The sequence below is a fragment of the Lutra lutra genome, chromosome 3, assembly GCF_902655055.1.
Source record: "Lutra lutra chromosome 3, mLutLut1.2, whole genome shotgun sequence".
Taxonomy (NCBI): Eukaryota; Metazoa; Chordata; class Mammalia; order Carnivora; family Mustelidae; genus Lutra; species Lutra lutra.
Genome location: NC_062280.1, coordinates 55,860,082 through 55,883,265, shown reverse-complemented (window position 1 = coordinate 55,883,265; position 23,184 = coordinate 55,860,082). Strand labels below are relative to the sequence as shown.

Below are 23,184 nucleotides of genomic sequence, written 5' to 3'. Positions count from 1 at the left end.
TTTGGTTGTTTTACTTCTTTATGTAGCTTGATAATTATCTATTACTGGGTAACATATTACCTCTAAAACTTAGCAGCTTAAAATAACACAAATCTGCTATCCTATGTCATCATCTGAGGGTCAGTAATCTTGGGATGACTATACCCTCTGGTTCTGGCTCAGGATCTCTTGTAGGGGTTACACACTCAAGCTGGCGATTAGAGCTGCAAGCGTCTGAAGGCTTCGTCAGGGCTGAAGGAACTCCCAGGGTGGTTCTAGTCACATGGTTGCTGGTAGGAAGCTTCAGTCCCTGGTCTGGGGGACCTCTCCACAGGGCTGCGTGTGTGTCCTCATAACACAAGAGAACTGAGAGAGAGCAGAAAGGAAGCCATGGTGCCATTTATGTCCTAATTTTGAAGATCTCCGCTCACTTCTGCTGTGGTCTGTGTGACTATCCAGCCCACACTCAGGGCATGGGGAATTGAGTTTCACCTCCAGAAGGGAGATGTTTCAAAGAACTTGAGGACATATTTTTAAACCACCACAGCTAGTATTGCTGTGATCTATTTAAACTACACCTTTTCATATTCTGTTATTTTGACTCTTAGGTTCTGGAAATGGTAGAGAAGTGTATATGTTTCAGGAGATGTTCACCACAGCCACAGAATCTTGGGGTTGAGTAAAAGAATCAGGAAAAGGAACCAGTCTAGTAGAGTGAATGCAGTTGCTGATTTCTCTGTAATTATTAAGAGTGCGATACCATTGCCATCTCCTTGGCATGAGAAGGAGTCCTCATCCCACACATTCAAAGCCATGGAGTTGGGGGGAGAAGCATTCTCCACAGAAAGCTTGAGGGGTCCCCAAGGGATTGTTGGGCTGCAGAGGTTTTCAGAGGCCGCTTGTTCCAGTTTGGCACTTCTCATTATTTTGAGTGTTAAAGGAATCATTTTGAGTTGGTCAGCATCTACCTCAAAAAATAATTTCATTCTCAAATGAATCATGCATGTATCTGCCTAACCCTGCTGGTCGGTGAGGAATGCCAGGGCTCTCTAATTGAAGAATTCTGAAATGAGTCATGGTTTGAGAAAGTGCTTCAAAGCCATTTAGCATGAGAGTTGAGCTTTGAATCGAGGTCTAGCTTGATGCTGGGTGTACGCATGACTGTAGAGAAAGGCCTGTGGGTTCGGTCAGCGTCACTATTTCTCAGACAAGCAGCTCTTCTGAAAGGGATGGAGCCGTGCCTGTAGCAGCCCGCCCTTTAAGTAGTGATACATCACCTCACATTCTCTGCCTCGCACTGTTGGAAGTCTGTGTTTGCCCACTATTGGGAGCTGTGGTGGAACGAGAGCTTTACCTCTCTTAAGACCTTTGGAGGTTCCCACTTAGCCTGTGAGACTATTTTCCTGTGGACTTGAAATACTGGCCTCCTATTGGTTTGGTGCGTTGGTTTATTATTCATCCAGATCTTTTTGTTTCAGAGGTTCAGGTGTTAACCTAAGAGCTTCCTACTGTTTCTGGCATTAGTTCTTTTTTTCTGTTGTCACAGAAGTCCTCTCCACGATAGTCCAGAGATTAATTACTCTGGGTATGGTGCCACAGCGACCAGGACTACCACCAGAGGGCGCTCCTGATAGGGTCTGTTTGAAAATCCTTCAGCAACCTTCTGGGAGAAAGGAAGTAAACTGACCCACCCTGTTTTCTCCCTTTCAGGCCTGGCAGTCATGCATTCCCAGAGTACCAATCAGCTCGATGTGGGGAACAACCCCCGTGTGGGCACCAAACGCTACATGGCCCCTGAAGTTCTAGATGAAACCATCCAGGTGGATTGTTTTGATTCTTACAAGAGAGTTGATATTTGGGCCTTTGGACTTGTCTTGTGGGAAGTGGCCAGACGTATGGTGAGCAATGGTAAGTACCTGATAGAATGTAGTAATGTCCTTCCCCAGTCCTCTTGATTCTGCTGTCTATAAAAGGGCAAAGGAAATATTTAAGTCCACATTGTTCCATGAATCATACTTATTCTTTGAATCATACATCAAGCTATCAGCATCTATATTTGATTTATGGCTAGTAGGTGGAATGTAATGGCATTATATTTTAGCTACACAAGAGGAAATGAGGGTTGAAAAAGAAGAATATTTCAGGCTGGGACATCTGGTCCTGGCGCTGCCTCCCTGGTGGTTGAGTGTAAGCCCCCAATAAACACTGCCTGACTCTTAAAAAAAAAAAAAAAAGAAAAGAATATCTCTGGAAAAGACTAGTCTTTGGCTCTTCTTTTGTTTGGTCCATATTTCATTCCTTCCTTTCTCCATCTTCCTATTCTGCCTTTCTCCCCACCTACTCTCCTCCTTTGTTCTTCCCACAAGTGAGATTTAACATGAGAAGAATGCTCCAGTAAATCTACAAGTGAATTCTGCTGTTTTAGGTATTTTTACTTCTTAAATGTGGGTTATTGAGAAAAGGCTCAGGTTGCACACTCAGAATTCACCTCCTTGTAAGAAGCAGGCTGTATGTTCTGAATTAGTGGAATTCAAATTCAGGAAGCCCTGAGTAGGTGGCTAATGCTGGTCCTCTTAGGAGTAAGTTTTGTGAAATTGTGTCATCTTCGTGGTTACAGAAGCATGTGTCAGTCATTTTCAACCTGTGACCCCTACAATCAACTCTTAACTTATTCTGGTCTTTCCTGTATGCAAATCAACCGCAAATACATTGTTGAACTCTACTGGAAGTGCACTGTATTCTGAAAGGACCAAGTGGACTGTCTTAAATTGCACCTGCCCCAGCTACCCAGAAAGTGGATTTCTATGGCAGACTCTCTTGAATCACCTAAATAAACTTCTGTCTTCTCAGCTGGAAGTCTTCTTTCAGAGGACAGGTCTGAAATTGTTCCAGAAAAACAGGAAAATGCTATTTGTTTAGATTAATATTTATTTTCAAAAGATACTTTCCCCTCCTAGGAGTCCTTGGAATCCTGGTTTTGAAGTATGAAGGAAATAATGTGTGAATTCTCAAGGACTAAGATTCTTGGGGCAATCATAATTTTTCTGAACAACATAACCAGAGAATAGGAAGTTCTTTGAGGAAAGTGGCATCGGGGTAATTTACCCTAGCTTTCGTGTGCAGTAATTCAAATTGGCATGCCTCATGGTAGCTGCTACTGCTGCTTTTTCTTTTCTTTTCTTTTTCTCCAACAGCAGAGTGTGTCTGGCTTTGAGACCCTTGAGAGTGTCTGTTAAAAGCAGTGTTTCAGATTAAACATAAATGTACATGCATTGCTACCTGACCGTTCTTTTAATTTCCTTTTTCTTTTCGTTCTTCTGATGGAGTCATGAACATCTTCTTGGTAATTATTTCTCAATCGTTGGGAGCTTACCGACTAGCATTTTGGGCCATCAAGTGCCTTGAGAATTATCTGCAACAGGGAGATTGTTTTGCTGATTTATGAAGCTCTGAACTTTGCCTGGAATTACACATCGACTTCATTTGCTCACCCTCTCCCCAATAATCCTTGAGCATCTTGGAACTGAAAATCTAATTTTAATTTGTTTATTTTAGCACACAATTTAGAGAAGGATTGGCGTCATAATAAACCATGCACTGGGGAACTTGCCCCCAGTGAAGAGGAAACTAATATCCCGAGGCCAGGATGGTAGCCGGCCAGCGGCCGCTGGGCTGGAACAGCTCCAAGCAGGCCTGCATGATGAAAGCGGAGCTTGGCAGAAATGCGGGATTTGGGCTTTGTAAGAATTCATGTTGCAAACGCGTTCCCTGTGTCACGGGCATCAACCCAAGTGGCTCATAAAGATCACTTGTTCTTAATAGGAGTCCGTGTGAAATTAGAGTTGTCGGTTTAAAACTGAGCTCAGCAAATGGTAGTTTGCATCATCTGTTCTGTGTTTAATGTTATTTTGCCGAAAAAGATCATGGATAGTAGAGGAAGAGAGACTATTTTGGTTGTTTGATTGATTACTTCCTGTTACATCATCATTTAGGTGGCTCTGTGGTTCCTAAAATTCTGTGGGTTGAACTTATCTTCTGTGGTGTGGTTGGATTTTTAGTGGGAGGTAAGGGTATGTTGTGTCTCCTTTTAAATCAGTTACTGTCCCTTGGCAGTGACTAATTTGATATTTTCCCCTTCTCTTTTTAGTACCCCCCCACTCCTCCCATGAATGTTCACAGGCGCGCGCACGCGCACAGATGGAAATCACTTTATCTGGACTCAAAATAGGTTTGCACGTGGGATTGAACACTTCTAGGTTTATTATTAATATTTTAGTTATTACTACACCAAAACGAAGATGAATAGAAAGAAAAATAAGAGAAAATTTACCCTTATGTTCTAACATCCTGTGCTTTCCACTTCTTCTCTATGCACCCTTGTATGTGTTTTTTACTTTGTTAGCGTCATAGTATAGACAGTTCTGTATCATCTTTTTCATTCAAGTGTGTCGTTAGTCTGTGTTTATTTTATGTGGTCACGTGATATTTTATTAGCCATGTTCATGTTGCAGACATCCTGTCTCCTCCATTTGGGTCCTATATTAGGTACATTTTGTTCATATAACTTTTTCATTTGGGGAATTAATTCTTAATCTGGAAACCAGTAGACCTAATAGGTCAAAAAGTATGGAGGTTTTATGGCTTGACACATATTGCCAAATTGCTTTTCGTAAGAGTTGCACTAATTTCCAATTTCCTCCTCACCCCAGGGTGTGATGTACCTATTTCACTTTCTTACAGCTTTAGGAACTGTCATTAAGAGAATATATATTTTTGAAATTATTGCATATAAAATGTGGCTCATTTAAATATATGAATGTCTTATCTTAGGAAGGTCGTTATAATTATGCATCCTTTGAGTTTCCGAGTCCATGATAAAAATTGGTGACCAGATAGTTCTCCTGGAGCAACAGGATCCTCAAGTGAACCATGAGCATAAAAATATGTTGCATTTTGTATTTTCATTGGAATGTTACATTTATTTGCTGCTAATAATAAACTTCATGCTGTTTCTATACAGGAAATGAGAATTAAGTCCATGTGCACATCTGAAAACTTCTCACTAGTGTCTTTTATACTTATTATGTTTCGTCTGACACCGAATTTGCAGTCAGTGGGAAGGAAAATGGTTTCCTACCCTTCCTGTGTGAATTTTGGGGGTCCGCTTAAGGCAGGGGTTTGCCTGGATTGATAGTTCTTAAACTGCGTGTGCGTCAGATTTGTCTAGAAACAGAATGCTGGGCCCGCCGCCCCAGGGTTTCTGACTTAGGAGGTTTGGACGGAGAACCTCCCTTTCTAACAGGGCCGCGGGTGATCCCCACACTACTGTTGGGTCAGGGACCATGCTCTCGAGAGCTCATGTTGACATGGGATCCATCTTCCCAGGGTCAGGGACCATGCTCTCGAGAGCTCATGTTGACATGGGATCCATCTTTCCCAGGCTGGGAAATAGATGGCCTCCAGGATGCCAACAGTCTCTCCGAGCGGGATGCCTGTGATTTGTTTCTGATACCTTAGGTGGCACCTGCTCTCTTTTGCAAGCTTGAAAGGGGTTCATTTCTTCTTTAAGAGTCTTGGATCTAGCCCGTGGCCTTTCTTTCTAGGTTTTTGCTACTCGTCTGACAGTATTCTTCTTTTCCTCCTTTGATACAAAGTTCGGTGGCTAGATTTGTGTCTGGTTACCTGAGTTCTGTGTCGTTTGAGGACAGAACCTTACATGGGGATTGCATAGGTAAATAGATACATTGTTACTGTGGACTTGTGCCATTTAGCTTTGGTCTGATAGAAGACCTTGAGTCACCCTTCTAAGCATCCTCAGTAGTATGTTCCCTCCCCAGGATAGAAGCCCTTTCTCTGGAGCCTCAGCTTTCAGCGTCATACCTTGTTTGGATCTCTATATGCAGAAACTCGGGAGGTGTGTTGTTCTAATACTGTGGTCATCTGCTCAAGGACTTAAAAACCAAGTAAGATAATCTTCATCATTCATCTTCCAGCACATCTTTGAGTAGCATGGTCTGAACAGCTTGAGCCTCTGTTCACCTCCACACACACCTCCACACAGCTCATAGTCAGCTGTATATTTCTTGGCAGTTTCATGTCATATAACATTATCGTTTCTGTGACAGGCACACTTCAGGATTAAGGAATGTTGAAAAGGCAGTGTGCCCAGATTGTATAGGCAAGCACATTTAGATGATGGGATAGATCCTGTTCCTTCATTATGTTTGGTTGCTAAGTACCTTGTTGTGCCATGTTTCTATCTTCCCTTGCTTTGGCTTTCCGCAGGCCCAGAGCTCTGTGCAGGGAAGCTGCTGGGAAGGGTGTCCTCTGTGCAGCTGTGTGCTGCGGCCCTGGGCCCTTCTGAGGAGGTACAGTGTAAGCCTTATCATGTTAGGCTCTCGGTCATACTCTACCTTGATTACGTACATCAGTGTCATCGTCCAGCAAATATTGCTGGTAATAGTATTTACTGGAACGTGTTCTGATGATGACTGAGCTCGTGTGTGTGGAGCACCCTGCCTGTGTCTGGCATGTGGTCAGGGTTCGGTAACCCAGCCGTGGGTTATTTGCTGTTCCCTGGAAATGAGTGATGGAGGTCACGCATGGGATTCTCCACTGGCCTTCCTTCACCTCTCCTTATGCCGGCCCTTCACTGGGACACTACATGCGTTTCCCTCTTGACTCCCCACCCCAGGACTGGGTGGACACATGCTTGTTCCACTGCTACTGGCTTTGCTTATTTTGTGATGGATTCATGTTAAAATATATCTTGCTGCATCCTCTGTGGGGTGATGACTAGGAAATATTTGTTAGAATAGGTTCTTCAAGTGTGTGTGTCAAACGTGGACTTAGTCTCAGTAATCCCGGGGCTTGCCAGGGACCTGCATGCACATCTGTTCCTAAGCCCAATGGGCTTGTATATGGAAACCATGACAACTTTTTTTTAGCAACTTAATATCCACCATGTTTCATGATTTTCTTCTACTTGTATATATTAAGATTTGAACAAAGAGGGGCACCTGGTGGCTCAGTGGGTTAAGCCTCTGCATTTGGCTCAGGTCTTGATCTCAGGGTCCTGGGATCGAGCCCTGCATTGGTCTCTCTGCTCAGCCAAGAGCCTGCTTCCCCCTCTCTCTCTGCCTGCTGCTCTGCCTACTTGTTCTCTCTCTCTGTCAAATAAATAAATAATTAAAAAAAAAAAAGATTTGAACAAAGGGAAGAATTCTCATGTTAGGGAATGTTTTTCATATTCAATATCAGACTAATTTCTTTCAGGTTTTTTGTTTGTTTGTTTTATTGAGCCTTTCGTTAAGTGGCTGGGGACAGGAATATGGAGGTGGAGGGAGGAAAGAAGGATACTTTCCCACTGATTCCCAGAATTTCATGTGCCTGATTTAGAGATCCAGAACAGAGGCGGGTCGTCAACTGATCTCATGACCAAATAACCTGAGCCTGGCAGAACTTTACTGGGTGCTGTTTAGGTATCAAGGTCTTAAACCTTGTAACAGCCCAGCATTCAGTGAAACGTTCTCCCTCTCCTGGGAGACCCCGGAAGCTGCCAACTGTTTGGGACTCTCGTGGAGCCTCTCTCTCTCCTTCTAGGTGTTGACCCTAGGCCAGATCTGAGACATCTTGTTCATAGCTTAACTCAGAGCATGGCTGTGTACCTCTCCTAGGCTTTTTGTTCTCTCCTCTGACAACTAACTGTGACATTAATGTATACTTGTAGGAGGGTCCGACTACACAGTGATCTATAAACCATTTGCTATGTTACATTGATGAGAATCTCGATAATAGAAATTACTTGTGTAATTTTGACACAGATGTCTGGGAACAGAGTCAGTTTTGGCTTGAGTGATGTGCATGTTTCCATATGCCTGTGGATGGCAGTAGGGGTAGAGGCATGAGGACATGCCATACGTGTTCTCTACCTAGCAGGGAACAGACAGACCTGCTCTTCCAGCTCCCTTCCTGTTGCAGAAAGGAGTACTTGCCATGGGGTAAGGCAGGGCTTCCCACCAAGTGTGTGGTGTTAGATTGCAGAAAGGCCTTGAGATACTGATTCTCTTAAATCTCCAGCAGTGAGCCAGGACCCAGGGGGCCCAGAACCTCCTGCACTGTCGTCAGCTCTGCTCTGAGCTGCCTTATCCATTCACCTATTAGCAATGTTTGTTGTGGGGCACAGCACAAAAAATGTCTGACGGCTTCCTGTTAGGAATGTTAATCGCAATAACAGAAATATTGGAAATACCTTTATGGATCTTAAAGAACAGAGTTCGCAGGCATTCTTTCTGGTGAGACTAAATTCATTTATGCGCATACTACCTTTGTAATTTTTTCCCATATCCAAATTTGTACCTTTATTAATCTTTTTCTTTAACTTGGCTTTTTTCAAACTTCATTTTTCGAAGGCTGGTTGATGATGTTACGTTCGTTTTAGGTGTATGACATAGTGATTCAACAAGTCTGTACGTTATGCTGTTTTCACACGATTGCAGTGACTGTCACCATACATTATTACAGTACCACTGACTCTGTTCCCTATGCTGTACCTTTCATGCCTGTGACTTACTCATTCCACAACTGGAAGCTTGTACCTCTCCTTCACCCATTTTGCCCATCTCCCCACCCCCTCCCTCTGGTAACCATCAGTTTGTTCTTTGTATTGATGGGTCCATTTCTGCTTTTTGTTTTTCCATTTGTTTTGTTTTTTAAGATTCTGTAGTAAGTAAATTGATATGGTGTTTGTCTTTTTCTGTTGGAATTATTTCACTTGCATGATACTCTCTAGGTCCATTCCTATTGTGGCAAATGGTGAAATCTCATTCTTTTTTATGGCCGAGTAATATTCCACTCGGTACATATGTATGTGCATGCATGTGTGTTTGTGTGTAGATACACACACCACATTGTCTTTATCCATTTGTCTATTGATTGGATTGTGGATTGCTTCCATTGTAAATAATGCTGCAATAAATGCAGGTGTGCATATATCTTTTTGAACTAGTATTTTCATTGTCTTTGGGTAAATATCCAGTAGTGGAATTACTGTATTGGATGGTATTTCTCTTTTAAATTTTTTTGAGGACCATCCCTACTGTTTTCCACAGTGGTTGTGCCAATTTATATTCCTGCATGAGGGTTTTTCTCTACATCCTCACCAGCATTGGTTATTTCTTGTCCTTTTGATACTAGCCATTCTGACAGGTGTCAGGCGATACCTTGTTGTGGTTTTGATTTGCATTTCCCTGATGATGAGTGATACTGAGCATCTTGTCATGTTGTCTGTTGGCCATCTGGATGTCTTCTTTGGAGAAATGTCTATTCAGGTCTTCTGCCCACTTTTAGTCAGATTATTTATTTTTTGGTGTCCAGTTGTCTAAATTCTTTATATTTTGGATATTGACCCCTTACTAGATATATCATTTGCAGATATCTTCTCTCATTCATTGGGTTCCCTTTTCATTTTACTGTGATTTCCTTCACTCTGCAAAGCTTTTTATTTTGGAATAGTCCCAATGGTTTATTTTTCCTTTTGTTTTTGTTGCCTGATGACGTATCTAGAAATATGTTTTTATGGTTGATGTCCAGATTACTGCCGATATTACATTCTAGGAGTTCTATAGTTTCAGGTGCCATGTTTACATCTTGAAACCATTTTGAGTTTATTTTTGTCTATGGTGTGAGAAAGTGGTCCAGATTTCCCAGCACCATTTATTGAAGAGAATGTCTTTTCCCTATGGTATATCTTTGCCTCCTCTGTTATTGGTTAATTAACCATGTAAGTGTGTGTTTTTCTTTCTGGCTCTCTGTTCCATTTCACGTATCTATGTGTCTGCTCTTTATGCTGGTATCATAGTGCTTTGATTATCACAGCTTTTTTTTTTTTTTTTTTAAAGATTTTATGTATTTGAGAGAGCCGTCAAGAGAGCACACAAACAGTGGGAGCAAGAGGGGGAGAAGCAGACTCCTGCTCAGCAGGGAGCCCAACAGGGGCTCGATCCCAGGACCTTGGGATCATGACCTGAGCCGAAGGCAGACACTTAACCAGTTGAGCCACCTAGGCATCCCGATGATCACAGCTTTGTAATATGTCTTGAAATCTGCGATTGTGATACCTTCAGCTTTTTCTTTCTCAAGATTACTTTGGCTCTTTAGAGTATTTTGTGGTTCCACAAAAGTTTTAACATTATTTGTTCTAGTTCTGTGAAAAATGCCATTGTTACTTTGATGAGGATCATATGGAATCTGTAGATCACTTTGGGTAATGTGGACATTTCCACAGAATTAATTCTTCCAGTCTGTGGTATGGTTTTCTGTTTCCTTGTGACATCTTCAGTTCCTTTCATCACAGTTTATAGTTTTCAGAGGACGAGTCTTTCACCTCCTTGGGTAAGTTTATCCCTAGGTATTTTATTTGTTTTGATGCGATTATAAATGGGATTGTTTTCTTAATTTCTTGCTGTTACTTCATGATTAGTGCATAGAAATGCAACAGGTTTCTGTGTATTAATTCTGTATCCTGCAACTGTACTGAATTCTTTTAGTCAAGTAGTTTTTTTGTGGAGTCTAGTGCTTTCTATGTATAGTGGTAGGTCATCTAAAAATAGTGACAGTTTTATTACTTTCTTACCTATTTGGATGCCTTTTATTTCTTTTCTCGTGTTTTTGTCTGAGTGCTGTGGCTAGAACTTTCAGTGCTATGCCGAGTAGAAGTGGCAAGAGTGCATCCTGGTCTTACTTCAGATCTTAGAGGAAAATCTCTCGGCTTTTTCCCATGGAGTATGATATTGTGTGTGAAGATGAAAGGGTTTTGTCCATGACCACTTCAGATTTTCTCATATGCTACTCTTGAAGGAAACAGTGTTTTATCTTCCAGTTCTCTCAGAAGCCAAACATGAACTGTTCTAATTCTTACTAAAATGGCTTTATTTGTAAAGTTCTAGTCTCTGAAGGATTTCAGAATTTCTCTAGGAGTTTACAGCAGCTCTCGGTGTGGATGTAGGTGTGAGGGATGATGTTCTCCCCTCGCCTGTTCCCTGGATATCACGGTGACTGCCCACGTTGGAGGACAGTGGAGAGAGACAGTGAAGTGAGCAGCTTGCGACATGAGATTAATGCAGAGAGGAGCGTAATTCATTATGTCACTGTCAGCTTGTTGGGAAAAATTCTAGAACATAAACAAGGCATTGGTTGCTAGTTTAGCTTTACTGTTAATTACCTGGGAACTTGGACAAAGTAAGTTTTCCTGTGTAGTCCTCAGTTTTTTTTGAAGTTTTTTTGCGAAGGAAGAAGACTGCGATGTAATGGACACAATTCTGACATCCCATGATGTCTCTTCACCTTAACCTTCAGATTATTCAATATATAACCAGGTCAATAGTCTCTTACCTGTGATTGAGAAATTCATCAACTTTAGAATCCAAGCCTTTCATAACTTACTTACTTGGCAGAACACCTGAACTCATTTAGCAGTCAGACTTGACCTGAATTGACATAAGTCTATTTATAGCTTTTATTTATCCCATTTAATGGGACTGTTCATCCATTTCACTACAGAAATGTGTTTGGTTGTGGGGTATCCCTCAGACTCTGCTAGGGTGTCATATAAATAGGGTATGTGCCTCTTATTACCTTTGTAAAGTGTAAAAAAAACCTCCAAATTCCTCAAACACATCTAACCTCAAGGGTTTTGGATAAAGGATTGTGGACATAGATATAATCAACATTCACTCAAGTAATATGTATGCATATACTAGGTATTCCTTTAGGCCCTGGGAAGCAGTTGAGCAAAAAAAAAAATCCTAATTTATCTCTTTAATATTTACTAGATGAAGCGACTATGGTTGAGGTGTACGAGGAAGTCACAGAGTGTGGGGAGGGCATGGAACTTTGTCCCGGGGCCTGGAATTGTGGTAGCGAGGAGGGAGGGTTCTTCTCTGAAGATAGAAAGCATGAACTGAGTTGTGAGATGAAAGGAACCAGTCAGGTGGACTAGCCTGGGCAGATATGTAGATGGGAATGAGAAATACAGTCCAATGAGGATGACAGTTGGTATTCTGGGCAAAAGGAAGCGCTGTGGGGGTTGATACAGGTCCCCTATGTCTAGAAGTGCAAGCCACGCTAGTGTGGCTGATGCCCAGGTATGTGGGGCAGCATGCTGGGGGGAATGAGCCTCAGCCCATGCAGACATAATGAGCTTTCCCCTCAGTTTTTCTCCTAAAGGTTTTGCAGGGGGCGGGGGATATGGTGAGTGGCTAGTTGGGGTGGAGGGGATTTGAAGCAGAAATACCTGCCCGTCCCAGATACAGCTGTCACAGCAGGGAGAAGTGGTACCCCGATCTAAGGCTTTGGCGGGGGAGGACTGCAGAGAAGAATTCCTTTCCAGAGAGGGTCTGAGCTGCAAGGCCGGCATCTCATGCATTTTGGAACACTGTGGAGGGCATTCTTTTTGGTCTGTGTATCAGCTTTGTGGTGTGAACTTCAAGGTGTTGGAACTAAGGCCTGGCAATTAAGGGCTTTACTCAGGACTGTGCAGCAGATCCAGGGGAGGGCTACTGCTTGGTGAAGATGTATTTGTAGCAAAGAACAGAAGAGTTCCAAACAGACATATGCCCAGGAAAAACATTTTTGTAGAAATCAGATACGTATGCCAAGAATTGTGGGGGAGTAGCTTATGAATAATTTCTGATTCCTTTCTTGTGCCCTTTGAGTCACGCCAGCCACCTTTCATGGAAAAGCAGGGCCTGGCTCCCTCGGTCCTTCCCCAACTACTGGGTAAGGGCTCTGCCTCCCCTGCGTTCCCACATCCTTTGCTGTATGCACCCCTCATCTGGCACTCCAAGTACTTTGCATTTTTAGTCACTTTCCCTGCTGTCCTCTCTGCTGGCTCATAATTTAGCAGTTGTTCATTGAGTGCTGTCTTCAAAGGACGTAAGAGTTCGCTCTTTTGCCTGGCTCCCCCAATATCTGGCAGAAGTGTGGAACAGTTAGAAGTAACTTCCTACCTTGACAACACACCATTTCCATCATCCTTGACCTCTCCCTCTCCCTGCCCTCCTGTGCACCTGATTTCAGCCACAGGGAATTCTCCTCCCACTTTACAACGAGTGAGGGACATCTGTAACCTGTGTCTTTGTCCTTGGTCCCCCTCCCCCCACAAATGTCCCTTTTTGGTGTTTCTCATCCCCATCCTCTTCTCTGCCTTGTAGACTCTGTATCTTTCTATGTCTTCCTAAGCCCTAGCTCCCGGAAAGCTTACTTAGGCTTCCATGACACCCAGTTATGTCTGGTACTTAAACCACACAGCTGGTTTTTTTCTCTAAGTCTTGTGGAGTATCCTATCCCTGCACGTTCTCTTTCCTCTAATGCCTGTCTATAATTTGTCCTGGTTCCCTTGCCTCTTGTTCTGGGCCTTATTGCCAGCACCGCATCTCTTTTTATTCTTCTATCCCCAGTGCCAAACACAACCTCTGACTCAGTAACCATTCTGATCCCGTAAACTGTCTATGCCAATTTAGGAACGAGCACATAAAAATGTATTTTGAAAGGCAAAGATAGATAGTAGTGGGGTCAAAACCATTTTTGAGGTTCTTTTGTTTTTATAAGATTTCCATTGTCTAAAGTACGAAGGGCTTGTCCTCATCCACAGATTTCCAGAACCTTGACAAACAAGAGCATGTCTTCCACTTTAATCATCCTTAATGTTTAATACAGTGCTCCACACCTCGTAGACATATAATGTACTTTATATTGATGGAAATAAAATCACTGCTTTCTTTGGCCAGAGGGAGTTTCACCTGACTGTTAGAGTTTAATCCCAGATATATTTGGCACTGGTCATGCTTCTCCAGAATAAGATGGAGACGATCAGCAACTGACCAGTAGTTGAAGAAAGAGAAGTGTGACTAAATCCCAGGCATAATCCATTAAATGGTCTTTCTTTTTAAATTTGATTCCTTTTGTTAAAACATGGGGCAGATGATGAGATTAAAGTATGGGAAATATAAACACGAGGGAAAAACCAGCTTTGTATAGTGAAATGTGTTGTTTGGGATCACTGGATTTCGTGTTTTAAAAATCCACCCATGCCCTTTTCTTTGGCATATTTGTAATAAAAACTCCACTTTGCCCAGGCAGATTATCCCCAGGTACTCACTGGCTAAGTGAGTGTGAACAGGTAATGCTATTATGCTAATTTAAAAAAAAATTAAAGTAGGCTACTAAATGTAGTCTCTTTTGGAGGAATTAAGACATATTGAAGGGCACATCTCTCACTATATTTCCTATAAATTCATGTGGCCCTTAAATAAGGTATAAATGACCTTATGCATCCATGTCTAGTTGTATTTTGTGTGGTATGTCTTAGTACTAGAAGGAAATATTTTCGTTTTAAAAGTTTCATGGGCTCCTCACAGGAGGACATAAGGCCCTTGAGATGAGGGGTCACAAATCGTCTGAAAGCAGTGGTTTATGTTTTGCCAGGAAAGTTTTAATCCATTGACTAATATCCTTTGTGATTACCGTTATACAATGTGGGTAAGTTATTTAGACTTAAATGGTCTCAACTAGGAACCTTTTTTTCCTTACTGGAAACATGGAATGTAGTTATCAATTAACTTAGTCAAATCAATGAAGTTAAAGAAATTGGATAGATCTTAAGCACATTCCTTATCATGACTGGTCTTTTGCATAAATGATGTATATTTATACAGGATTTGTAAAATGGATTCTTAATTTCTTTGATCAGTGACAAAGGGATTGAAGCTTTTCAGGTGACCCGTAGGAATTAGAAGGCTGTGAGAAAAGTTAAAATTCAATTTTTCTTTCTTTTCCCCAAATAACCTGTTAGGTATTTAGGAATAGAAGAAAGTTACATAGAGAAAAAAAAGAGAACAGTCAACCAAGTAGTCCCCTGGCCTCATTGCTGAAGCCTTTGATGGTAGAAGAAATATGAATTTCTTGGTTTCTTCTCTTTAAGGAGAAGAATCAATTTTCTAATTCTAAGTGATGAAGCTTAAAATTTCTCTTTTTGTAGAATTACATCAATTTCTTTCACAAAGAAGAGTAATTTTTCTGGGGAAAGAGGGTTTCTAAGGAATTGGAAGCTATGCTCAGCTGAAATTAACCTCTTTCATGTTTGCTTGGGATAAGAAGCGAGTTCATGCTTTTCAGCCATTCTACTGTCTTCCCAAATGACAGTCTCTCTCTACATTTCATTTCATGCCTTCAGTCTGAAAGTAAATAATAGAGCCATCAAGCAAGCAACTGCGTCTGGCAGTCTGAGGTTACTCATTGCCCATAGAAAGAAGAAATGACTATTTCTTATTATTTGCATTCTACCAATGGACGGGATTATTTCTAGGTTCTGTTTTTACTTCTCTACTTTCACTTCTGATTTTTGGGGGGGCTTTTTTCTTTTTCTTGATGAGTCTGGCTAATGGGTTATTAATTTTCTTGATATTTCAAAGAACCAGCTCTTGGTTCTATTGAACTTTTCTTTTTCTTTTCTTCTCTCTGTGTTTTCAATTTTCTGTTTCTAGCTTGATTGCCACTATTTATTTCTTTCCGCTAAGTCTGAGTTTATTCTTTTTCTAGTTTCTTTAGGTGTATGGTTAGATTGAGATTTTTCTTGTTTCTTGAGGTAAGCCTGTATTTCCGTAAACTTCCCTCTGGAACAGCTTTTGCTACGTCCCAAAGATTTGGGACCCTTGTGTTTTCATATTTATTTGTCTTTGTTTTTTGTATTCCCTCTTTCATGTCTTTGTTGGTCTGTTTGTTCTTTAGTAGTATATGTTGTTTTTGTCTTTTCCAAGTTTGTTTTTTTGTTTTGTTTTGTTTTGTAATTGGTTTTTAGTTTTATACTGTTGTGTTCGGAAAAGATGCTTGGTAGGATTTCAGTCTACTTAAATTTATTGAGACTTGTGGGCAGACATTTTATCCTGGAGAATGTTCCATGTGCACTTGAAAAATATGTGTTCTCTGCTGTGTTTGGATGGAGTATTCTGCATATACCTGTTAAGTCCGTCTGGTCTAATGTGTCAAAGCCTCTGTTTCCTTGTTGATTTCTTGCTGGATGATCTGTTGATGTAGTGGGATGTTAAGTCCTATACTATTAGCGCATTATTGTCAAATTCTCCCTTCTGTCTGTTGATATTTGCTTTATGTATTTAGATACTCCAATGTTGGGTGCACAGATATCTACTATTGTTATAATGCTCTTTTTTGATTGAACCCTCTATCATTATGTAATGTTCTTTGTTGTGACAGTCTTTACTTTAGTCCATTTAGTTTGATCTAAGTATTGCTTCCCCAGCTTTTTATCTTTTTTTTCAGCTTTCATTTATACAGAATGTCTCTTTCCATCCCTTCACTTTCACTCTATGTCTTTGGGTCAGAAGTGAATCTCTTGGGATGTTTGGGTGGCTCCATTTTGGATAAGCGCCTTCAGCTCAGGTCATGATCCTAGGGTTCCGGGATCAAGTCCCACATCAGGATTCTTGCTTAGCGGGGAATTTGCTCCTCCACCCCCCCCAAACAATAGGTTTTTGTTTTGTGTTTATCATGAGATTTATTTATAAAAACTTAAGTATACAGCATTCTGTGTTAAATTGATAGTCATTTAAATTTGTACACATTATTCTAAAAGAACTTTATTTTCCTCGTTTTATTTGTTGTCATATTTTACATTATTTTGTGAAGACCTGTCACCTACAATTGATTTTACTACTTTTGTCTTTTAATCTTCATATTTGCTTTATAAGAGATTGCTTTACTACCTTTACTGTGTTTGCTTTCAACACATGAACTTTCTTTTCTTTTATCATTTTCTTCTACTTTTGGCCTTTTCCTTTTCTACTTAAAGAAGTGCTGTTAACATTTCTTATAAAATCTATTTAGTAGTGGTGATGAACTCTTTTAACTTTTGCGTATTAGGGGAACCCTTTACCCAGAAAAGTTATCATTCAGAATTTAAGGAGATATTCTTGGTCTTAGGGGTTTTTTGTTTTTTTCCTTTCAGCATTTTGTAGGACAGAAAGGAGTGACAGGATATATTCAAAGTTTCTGCTGAATAATCAGCTGATAGCCTTTTGGGGTTTTCCTTGTATTTGACTATTTGCTTTTGTCCTTTTCTTTGACATTTTAATTATTATGTGTCATGGTGTGGACTTCCTTGGTTTCTATCTTGTTCAGGACTTTTGGTGCTTCTGTACCTAGAAGTCTGTCCCACCCCTCCCTCCAGGTTAGGAAAGTTTTCAGCTGTTATTTCTTCAAGTAAGTTTTTTGCCCCCTTTCTAGCTTCCTTCTGAGACCCATAGAATGCAGATCTTTTTTTATGTCGAAGAGATCCCTTAGTGTGTCCTTATTTTTAAAATTTTTTTTCTTTTTCCTGTTCTTGGATGCTCTCCATTACCTTAGATTGCTTACCAATAAATCATTGATCCATTCTTCTGCATCCTCTAATCTACAATTGATTCCCTCTAGTAAATACTTCGTTTCAGTTACTGTGTCTTCAACTCTGATTGGTTCTGTTTTTGAATTTATTGAAATTCTTCCTGAGTTTATCCCCTGTCTTCTCCAGTCTGGTAGCATCTTTAGGACCATCTCTTTGAACTCTTTATGAAGTAGATTGCTTATTTCCATTTCATTTACTTCCTTCCCTGAGCTGTTGTCTTATTTCTTTTGGAGCATATTCCTCTGTCTCTTCATTTTGCCTGGCTTTCAGTGTTTCTATGGATTAGGCAGAATAGCTAATTCTTCTAAAATTGAAGGGATGGTCTGTTTTACAGTCTTCCCCCATAAGACAATGCCTGGTGACTTTGATTGGCTGGCTGGATCTGTGGCTCTCTACACAAAAGGCAGCCTTGAAGGACAGCTAAAGTGGCTACAGGTCAGGTTATCCCAGGGTACTCTGTGTGGAGGAAATCCTGGCAGGGCAAGTGGAGCTGAAGTGTTGCACAGGCCAGGGTAAATGGGGGTGCTCCATGAAGGGGGATCCTGTTGGATTAGCCAGAGCTGAAACAGGTGCAGTGTACAGAGGTGGTGCCCTGCCAGGCTGTCTAGAACTGAAGTGTTATGGGTCTGGAGTGTTCCTGGGTAGTTTGTACCTGTGTCACTTTGACAAGATGGCTGGAGCCATAGTGAGCACTGACCAGGAGGGTCTTAGTGTGTGCTATACGTGGCTGCCTTGGTGGATGGCTAGGGCTGGTGTGGGATGTAGGCCTGGAGCTCACTGGAACAGTCAGCCAGCTGTGGTTTGCAGACCCTTCTCTTGTCTGCACTAAGGGCTGGGGGCAGGGTGGGGAGGGGGATACCTAGCAGTGATGTTCACCAGGCCCTGACTGAGAGAGTTCCAGCAGATTCCCTGACATGTGATGGAGTTGTAGGGCTGGCTCTTTTATATTCTAGTTGATGTTTTAAACTGTGACATTTTTTTTCTGTGCCCCAGGTAGACAAACCTGTCCATGGTCCTCTGGTACTAGAGCTCCCTGCTACAGTGCCACAGTGTTGGGGGTATGGGCTCCCTTCATTTCCATGTCTCCATCTCTCTGCCATTCTCTCTATGGTCTTTTGTTGTACAGAAGCTGTTCATTCATCCCTCAGTTCTTCTTCAGGAGGAACGGCTGTATAAGTGGGTGTAGATTTGGGGTATCCATGAGGGAGAGATGTTCAGGTTCTTCCTAGGTCACCATCTTGTTCTGGAATGTTGTCATTTTGTGATTATGAAAGGAATTTTGTCCTCATTTGTCAATAAATGTAGTTACAGGAGTAGTAGCCACATTTTCTTGTGTAATTCTGGAATTTCTAATGTAATTCCTGCAAAGATTTGGGGGAAGAATTATTACCTTGTCCTCCACTTATTTTGTAGCTTTCAGAATCACCTTGAAGTGAGGAAGATGTTCAGTTTTTCTCTGATTATGTTATAACCCATGGTACCAGTTAAGAAATCCCTGGGGATTTCTCATCCTCCATCCTCTTGCTAACCGACACCATTCTCGTCCACGTGTGCAGGTATCGTGGAGGATTACAAGCCACCATTTTACGACGTGGTTCCCAATGACCCAAGTTTTGAAGATATGAGAAAGGTGGTCTGTGTGGATCAACAGAGGCCAAACATACCCAATAGATGGTTCTCAGACCCGGTAAGAGTGCCAGTTTCTCAGTTTTAGAGCAACCTTCACCTTTTTACTAGAAAAGTACTTTACTCTTGAAACTCAAGAGTAAGCCAATAGTATAGTTCCTGAATGATCGCCCTGTCTGTTGCTTTCTATGTTATGTAGAAGGGTCTTGGACCTAGTTAAGTCAGTTTACAAAATGGTATCGTTGAAAGAGTGAAATTCTCTGATCTTGCTAGTAAGTGACAGTAGTCACAGGAGTTTCTACTATTGACTAGCTCCAGGTGTTAGGACACTCATTACTCTGCCTCTCACAAGTAAAACGCGAGACTAACCTCTTTCCAACTCTGCATATCTGAAATTCCAAACAGAGCTGTTCAGCTGAAGATTTTTTTTTTTAAGGATTTTATTTATTTATTTGACAGACAGAGATCACAAGTAGGCAGGGAGGCAGGCAGAGAGAGAGGAAGGGAAGCAGGCTCCCTGCCGAGCAGAGAGCCTGATGTGGGGCTGGATCCCAGGACCCTGGGATCATGACCTAAGCTGAAGGCAGAGGCCTAACCCACTGAGCCACCCAGGCATCCCTGAAGATTCTGATTGCTTCTCTTCAGTAGCCGCAAGTCTGAAACATCAAGATAAGACACCAGTTGCAGATTTCATTGTTAACTCTGGGGTAGCATTATCTCTTTTAGCACGCATAAAACATCAGGGGGTCCAGCCAATCCTTTGTAATTTACCTCAAAGTCAGCCGGTAGCATTCAGAGTCCAAAGGCCAGAAGTCAAGAAAACTCAGGAGGGACTCTTATCAGGGGTCAAGGCTTAGATTATTTGATAAAGAAGATGGCAGTAACATCATTGTGACCTACCAAGACCTGCAGAGTTCTGCAAAATCTCTTCACGCAACATCTGCCAACTTTCTAGGGCCATGAAAAAGCCACTTTTTCACCCTGGTATTTGTTCTTTCTCTCCTCAGACATTAACCTCTCTGGCTAAGCTGATGAAAGAATGCTGGTATCAAAATCCATCCGCAAGACTCACAGCCCTGCGTATCAAAAAGACTTTGACCAAAATTGATAATTCCCTAGACAAATTGAAAACTGACTGTTGACATTTTCATGGTGTCAAGAAGGAAGAGTTGTCATTGTCCAGCTGGGACCTAACGCTGGCCTGACTGGTTGTCAGAACAGAATCCAGCTGTCTCCCTCCGCAAATGGCTGCTTTGACAAGGCAGACATTCTACCCAGCCATGTGTTGGGGAGACACCAAAACCACCCTAACCTCGCTCAATGACTGTGAACTGGGCATTTCACAAACTGTTCACACCGCAGAGACTCATGTCGGACAGACACTGTTGCAAAGGTAGGGGAACTGGAGGAACACAGAGAAATCCTAAAAGAGATCTGGGCATTAAGACAGTGGCTTTGCATATCTTTCACAGGTCTCCTAGACTCTCCCCATGGGAAACTCAAGGAGGTGGTGAATTTTTATCAGCAATATTGCCTGTGCTTCTCTTCTTTATTGCACTAGGAATTCTTTGCATTCCTTACTTGCACTGTTACTCTTAATTTTAAAGACCCAACTTGCCAAAACGTTGGCTGCGTACTCCACTGGTCTGTCTTTGGATAATAGGAATTCAATTTGGCAAAACAAAATGTAATGTCAGATTTTGCTGCATTTTACACATGTGCTGATGTTTACAATGATGCTGAAACATTAGGAATTGTTTATACACAACTTTGCAAATTATTTATTACTTGTGCCCTTAGCAGTTTTTACAAAACTGCTTCGTGCATATGTTAAAGCTTATTTTTATGTGGTCTTATGATTTTATTACTGAAATGTTTTTAACACTATACTCTGAAATGGACATTTTCTTTTATTATCAGTTAAATTCACATTTTAAGTGCTTCACATTTGTATGTGTGTAGACTGTAACTTTTTTCAGTTCATATGCAAAAATGTATTTAGCCAATTCCCATGTGACACCACCGAATATATTACTGATTTAGAAGCAAAGATTTCAGTAGAATTTTAGTCCTGAACGCTGTGGGGAAAATGCATTTTCTTCGGAATTATCCATTATGTGCATTTAAACTCTGCCAGAAAAAAATAACTATTTTGTTTTAATCTACTTTTTGTATTTAGTAGTTATTTGTATAAATTAAATAAAAGGTTTTCAAGTCAAAAAGTGAACTTTTTTTTGCCATATAAGATCTATATTCTAGAATGCATTTTATTATGGGAACAATAGAAGCACAAAATGAATTTGTAAATCAAATTTGCTTTAAGTCTCTTGACAATCTTGAGGGTCTTATGAGGGTGACATCCAGCTTAAATGTGATATCAGAAAATTTGAATTTTCTTTCTTTTTTTGGTTGTGATTATTTTTTCTTGGTCTGTGCTCCCAGTTGTGAAATGAAGGTGATGGAGCCTTTTGATCTGTTTTCTTTGCTTAAGGGTTGTGAATATAAATAGGAGGGATGATATCCGAGCATTTTTTTTTTAGTATGAGGTCCTGTGTGAGTGGAAAGTGGTCTTAAATCTCTCACCTTGCTGCTTGGAGAGAGTCCACTGCTGGTTTTCTTCACTTCTTGTGTTCAACAGGATTGAAAAGGTAAGATTTAAAATGACCCAAATAAGAGATGAGGGGTGAATTTTTGGGATGTTCACTAGAGGTAAGTTGATAACATCATTAAGATGCATTTACTTAGAGGGTATATATTAACTTAATAAAATTGTGGTAAAGTACACATAATCATTTACCATCTTAATACCACTGGATTGTCCATTTACAAGTGGTTAAGTACATTTCACACTGTTTTGCTGATGTCTCCACTGTCCATCCACAGAACTTGTTTCCTGTCACAAAACTGAAACGCTCTACTTATTAAGCAACAGTTTGCTATTCCTTACTGCCCACAATCATTGGCAACCATCATTTTACTTTACTTCTCTACAATTTGACTACTCTAACTACCTCATATGTGAGTTTATACAGTATTTGCGAGACTCGCTTATTTTACTTAACTAACATCTTTAAGACTCACCCTTATTATAGCATGTACTGGAATTTCCTTCTTTTCATGGCTGATAATATTCCAATGTTATATATATACAACATTTTGTTTACCTGTTCATCTCTTGATGGAGAATTGGGTTGCTGCCATCCACATGGGTGTATATCTGATTTCTTGCTTTCATTTCTTTTGGCTATATACCCTAAAGAAGAATAGAATCACATTAAACTTATATTGAAGTATGCATATATATACATATGCATCCAACTGTATGGCTTGATGCATGTTTAAATTTTTTGTTGTTTACAAGTTTTTATTAATTGGTTATTTTCATGGAAACAACACCCAAATAAAGAAGCACAGCACTGAATTCTCTAGAGTGAAGTTGGCATCATGGTGGCATGAATCCTCTTACCCTTTGTTATTGATGTCCAGTTAGTTGTAAATCAAACAAAAGTGCCTTTGCACATTACAGCAGGACACCTAAGCAATTTCTATGCACCTATGCCTCTGAAAGTGGATGGATAGGACCCAAGGGAGTCAGTGAGCCTGCCCCACCCTCCACTTCTATGATTGGGGAAAAGGTGAACCTGGAGAGTACAAAACTGGGTAGACATGCACAGGAGACATATTTGTAGAGTTCTAAACCAACCTGAAGGAAGATCCTAGCAGGTCATAAGGAGGAGGAGGAGTAGTTTGGAGGCAGAGAGAGAGGAACTGCATGATATATGGTGGATGTTTGGTTTATACAAGAACATCCTGAATGTCCCCATTAATCACTATCTTGAGAATATACAGATCCCATCCTCCTCCTATATTCCCATCAAGCAGAAGATACAGAAGAATGTGTTGTTTAGCATTCAAGGTCAGGGGCTCTGGGAATGGCTAACCTGGAATATCTCCATAATGAAAGAATACCTGGGTGGCAGACCTTGATCTCATTAAAACACTGGCTGTGCTAGGAGGGGAATGGCTACAGGTAGTTCCTAAGCTAGTTGTTATACTATAAAAACTTGCTTCGTGCAGATTCTAGCAGTGGGTGCTTTGTCTAGTCAGCCTTTCCTGGGCTTCCT

General features: G+C 41.0%; 1 protein-coding gene across 4 annotated transcripts in view; it reads left to right on the top strand.

The window, feature by feature from the left end:
- The window catches only part of ACVR1 (activin A receptor type 1), a 127,420-nt gene extending 106,133 nt beyond the window's left edge, over positions 1 to 21,287 (top strand). For all 4 annotated transcript variants that reach the window (XM_047721812.1, XM_047721813.1, XM_047721810.1 and 1 more), the window contains 3 exons: positions 1,690 to 1,887; positions 18,991 to 19,121; positions 20,068 to 21,287. In XM_047721812.1, the coding sequence (XP_047577768.1) occupies positions 1,690 to 1,887; positions 18,991 to 19,121; positions 20,068 to 20,202 (464 nt within the window). In that variant the 3' untranslated portion in view covers positions 20,203 to 21,287. The remainder of the gene's footprint in view (positions 1 to 1,689; positions 1,888 to 18,990; positions 19,122 to 20,067) is intronic.
- The last annotated feature ends 1,897 nt before the right edge of the window (positions 21,288 to 23,184 follow it).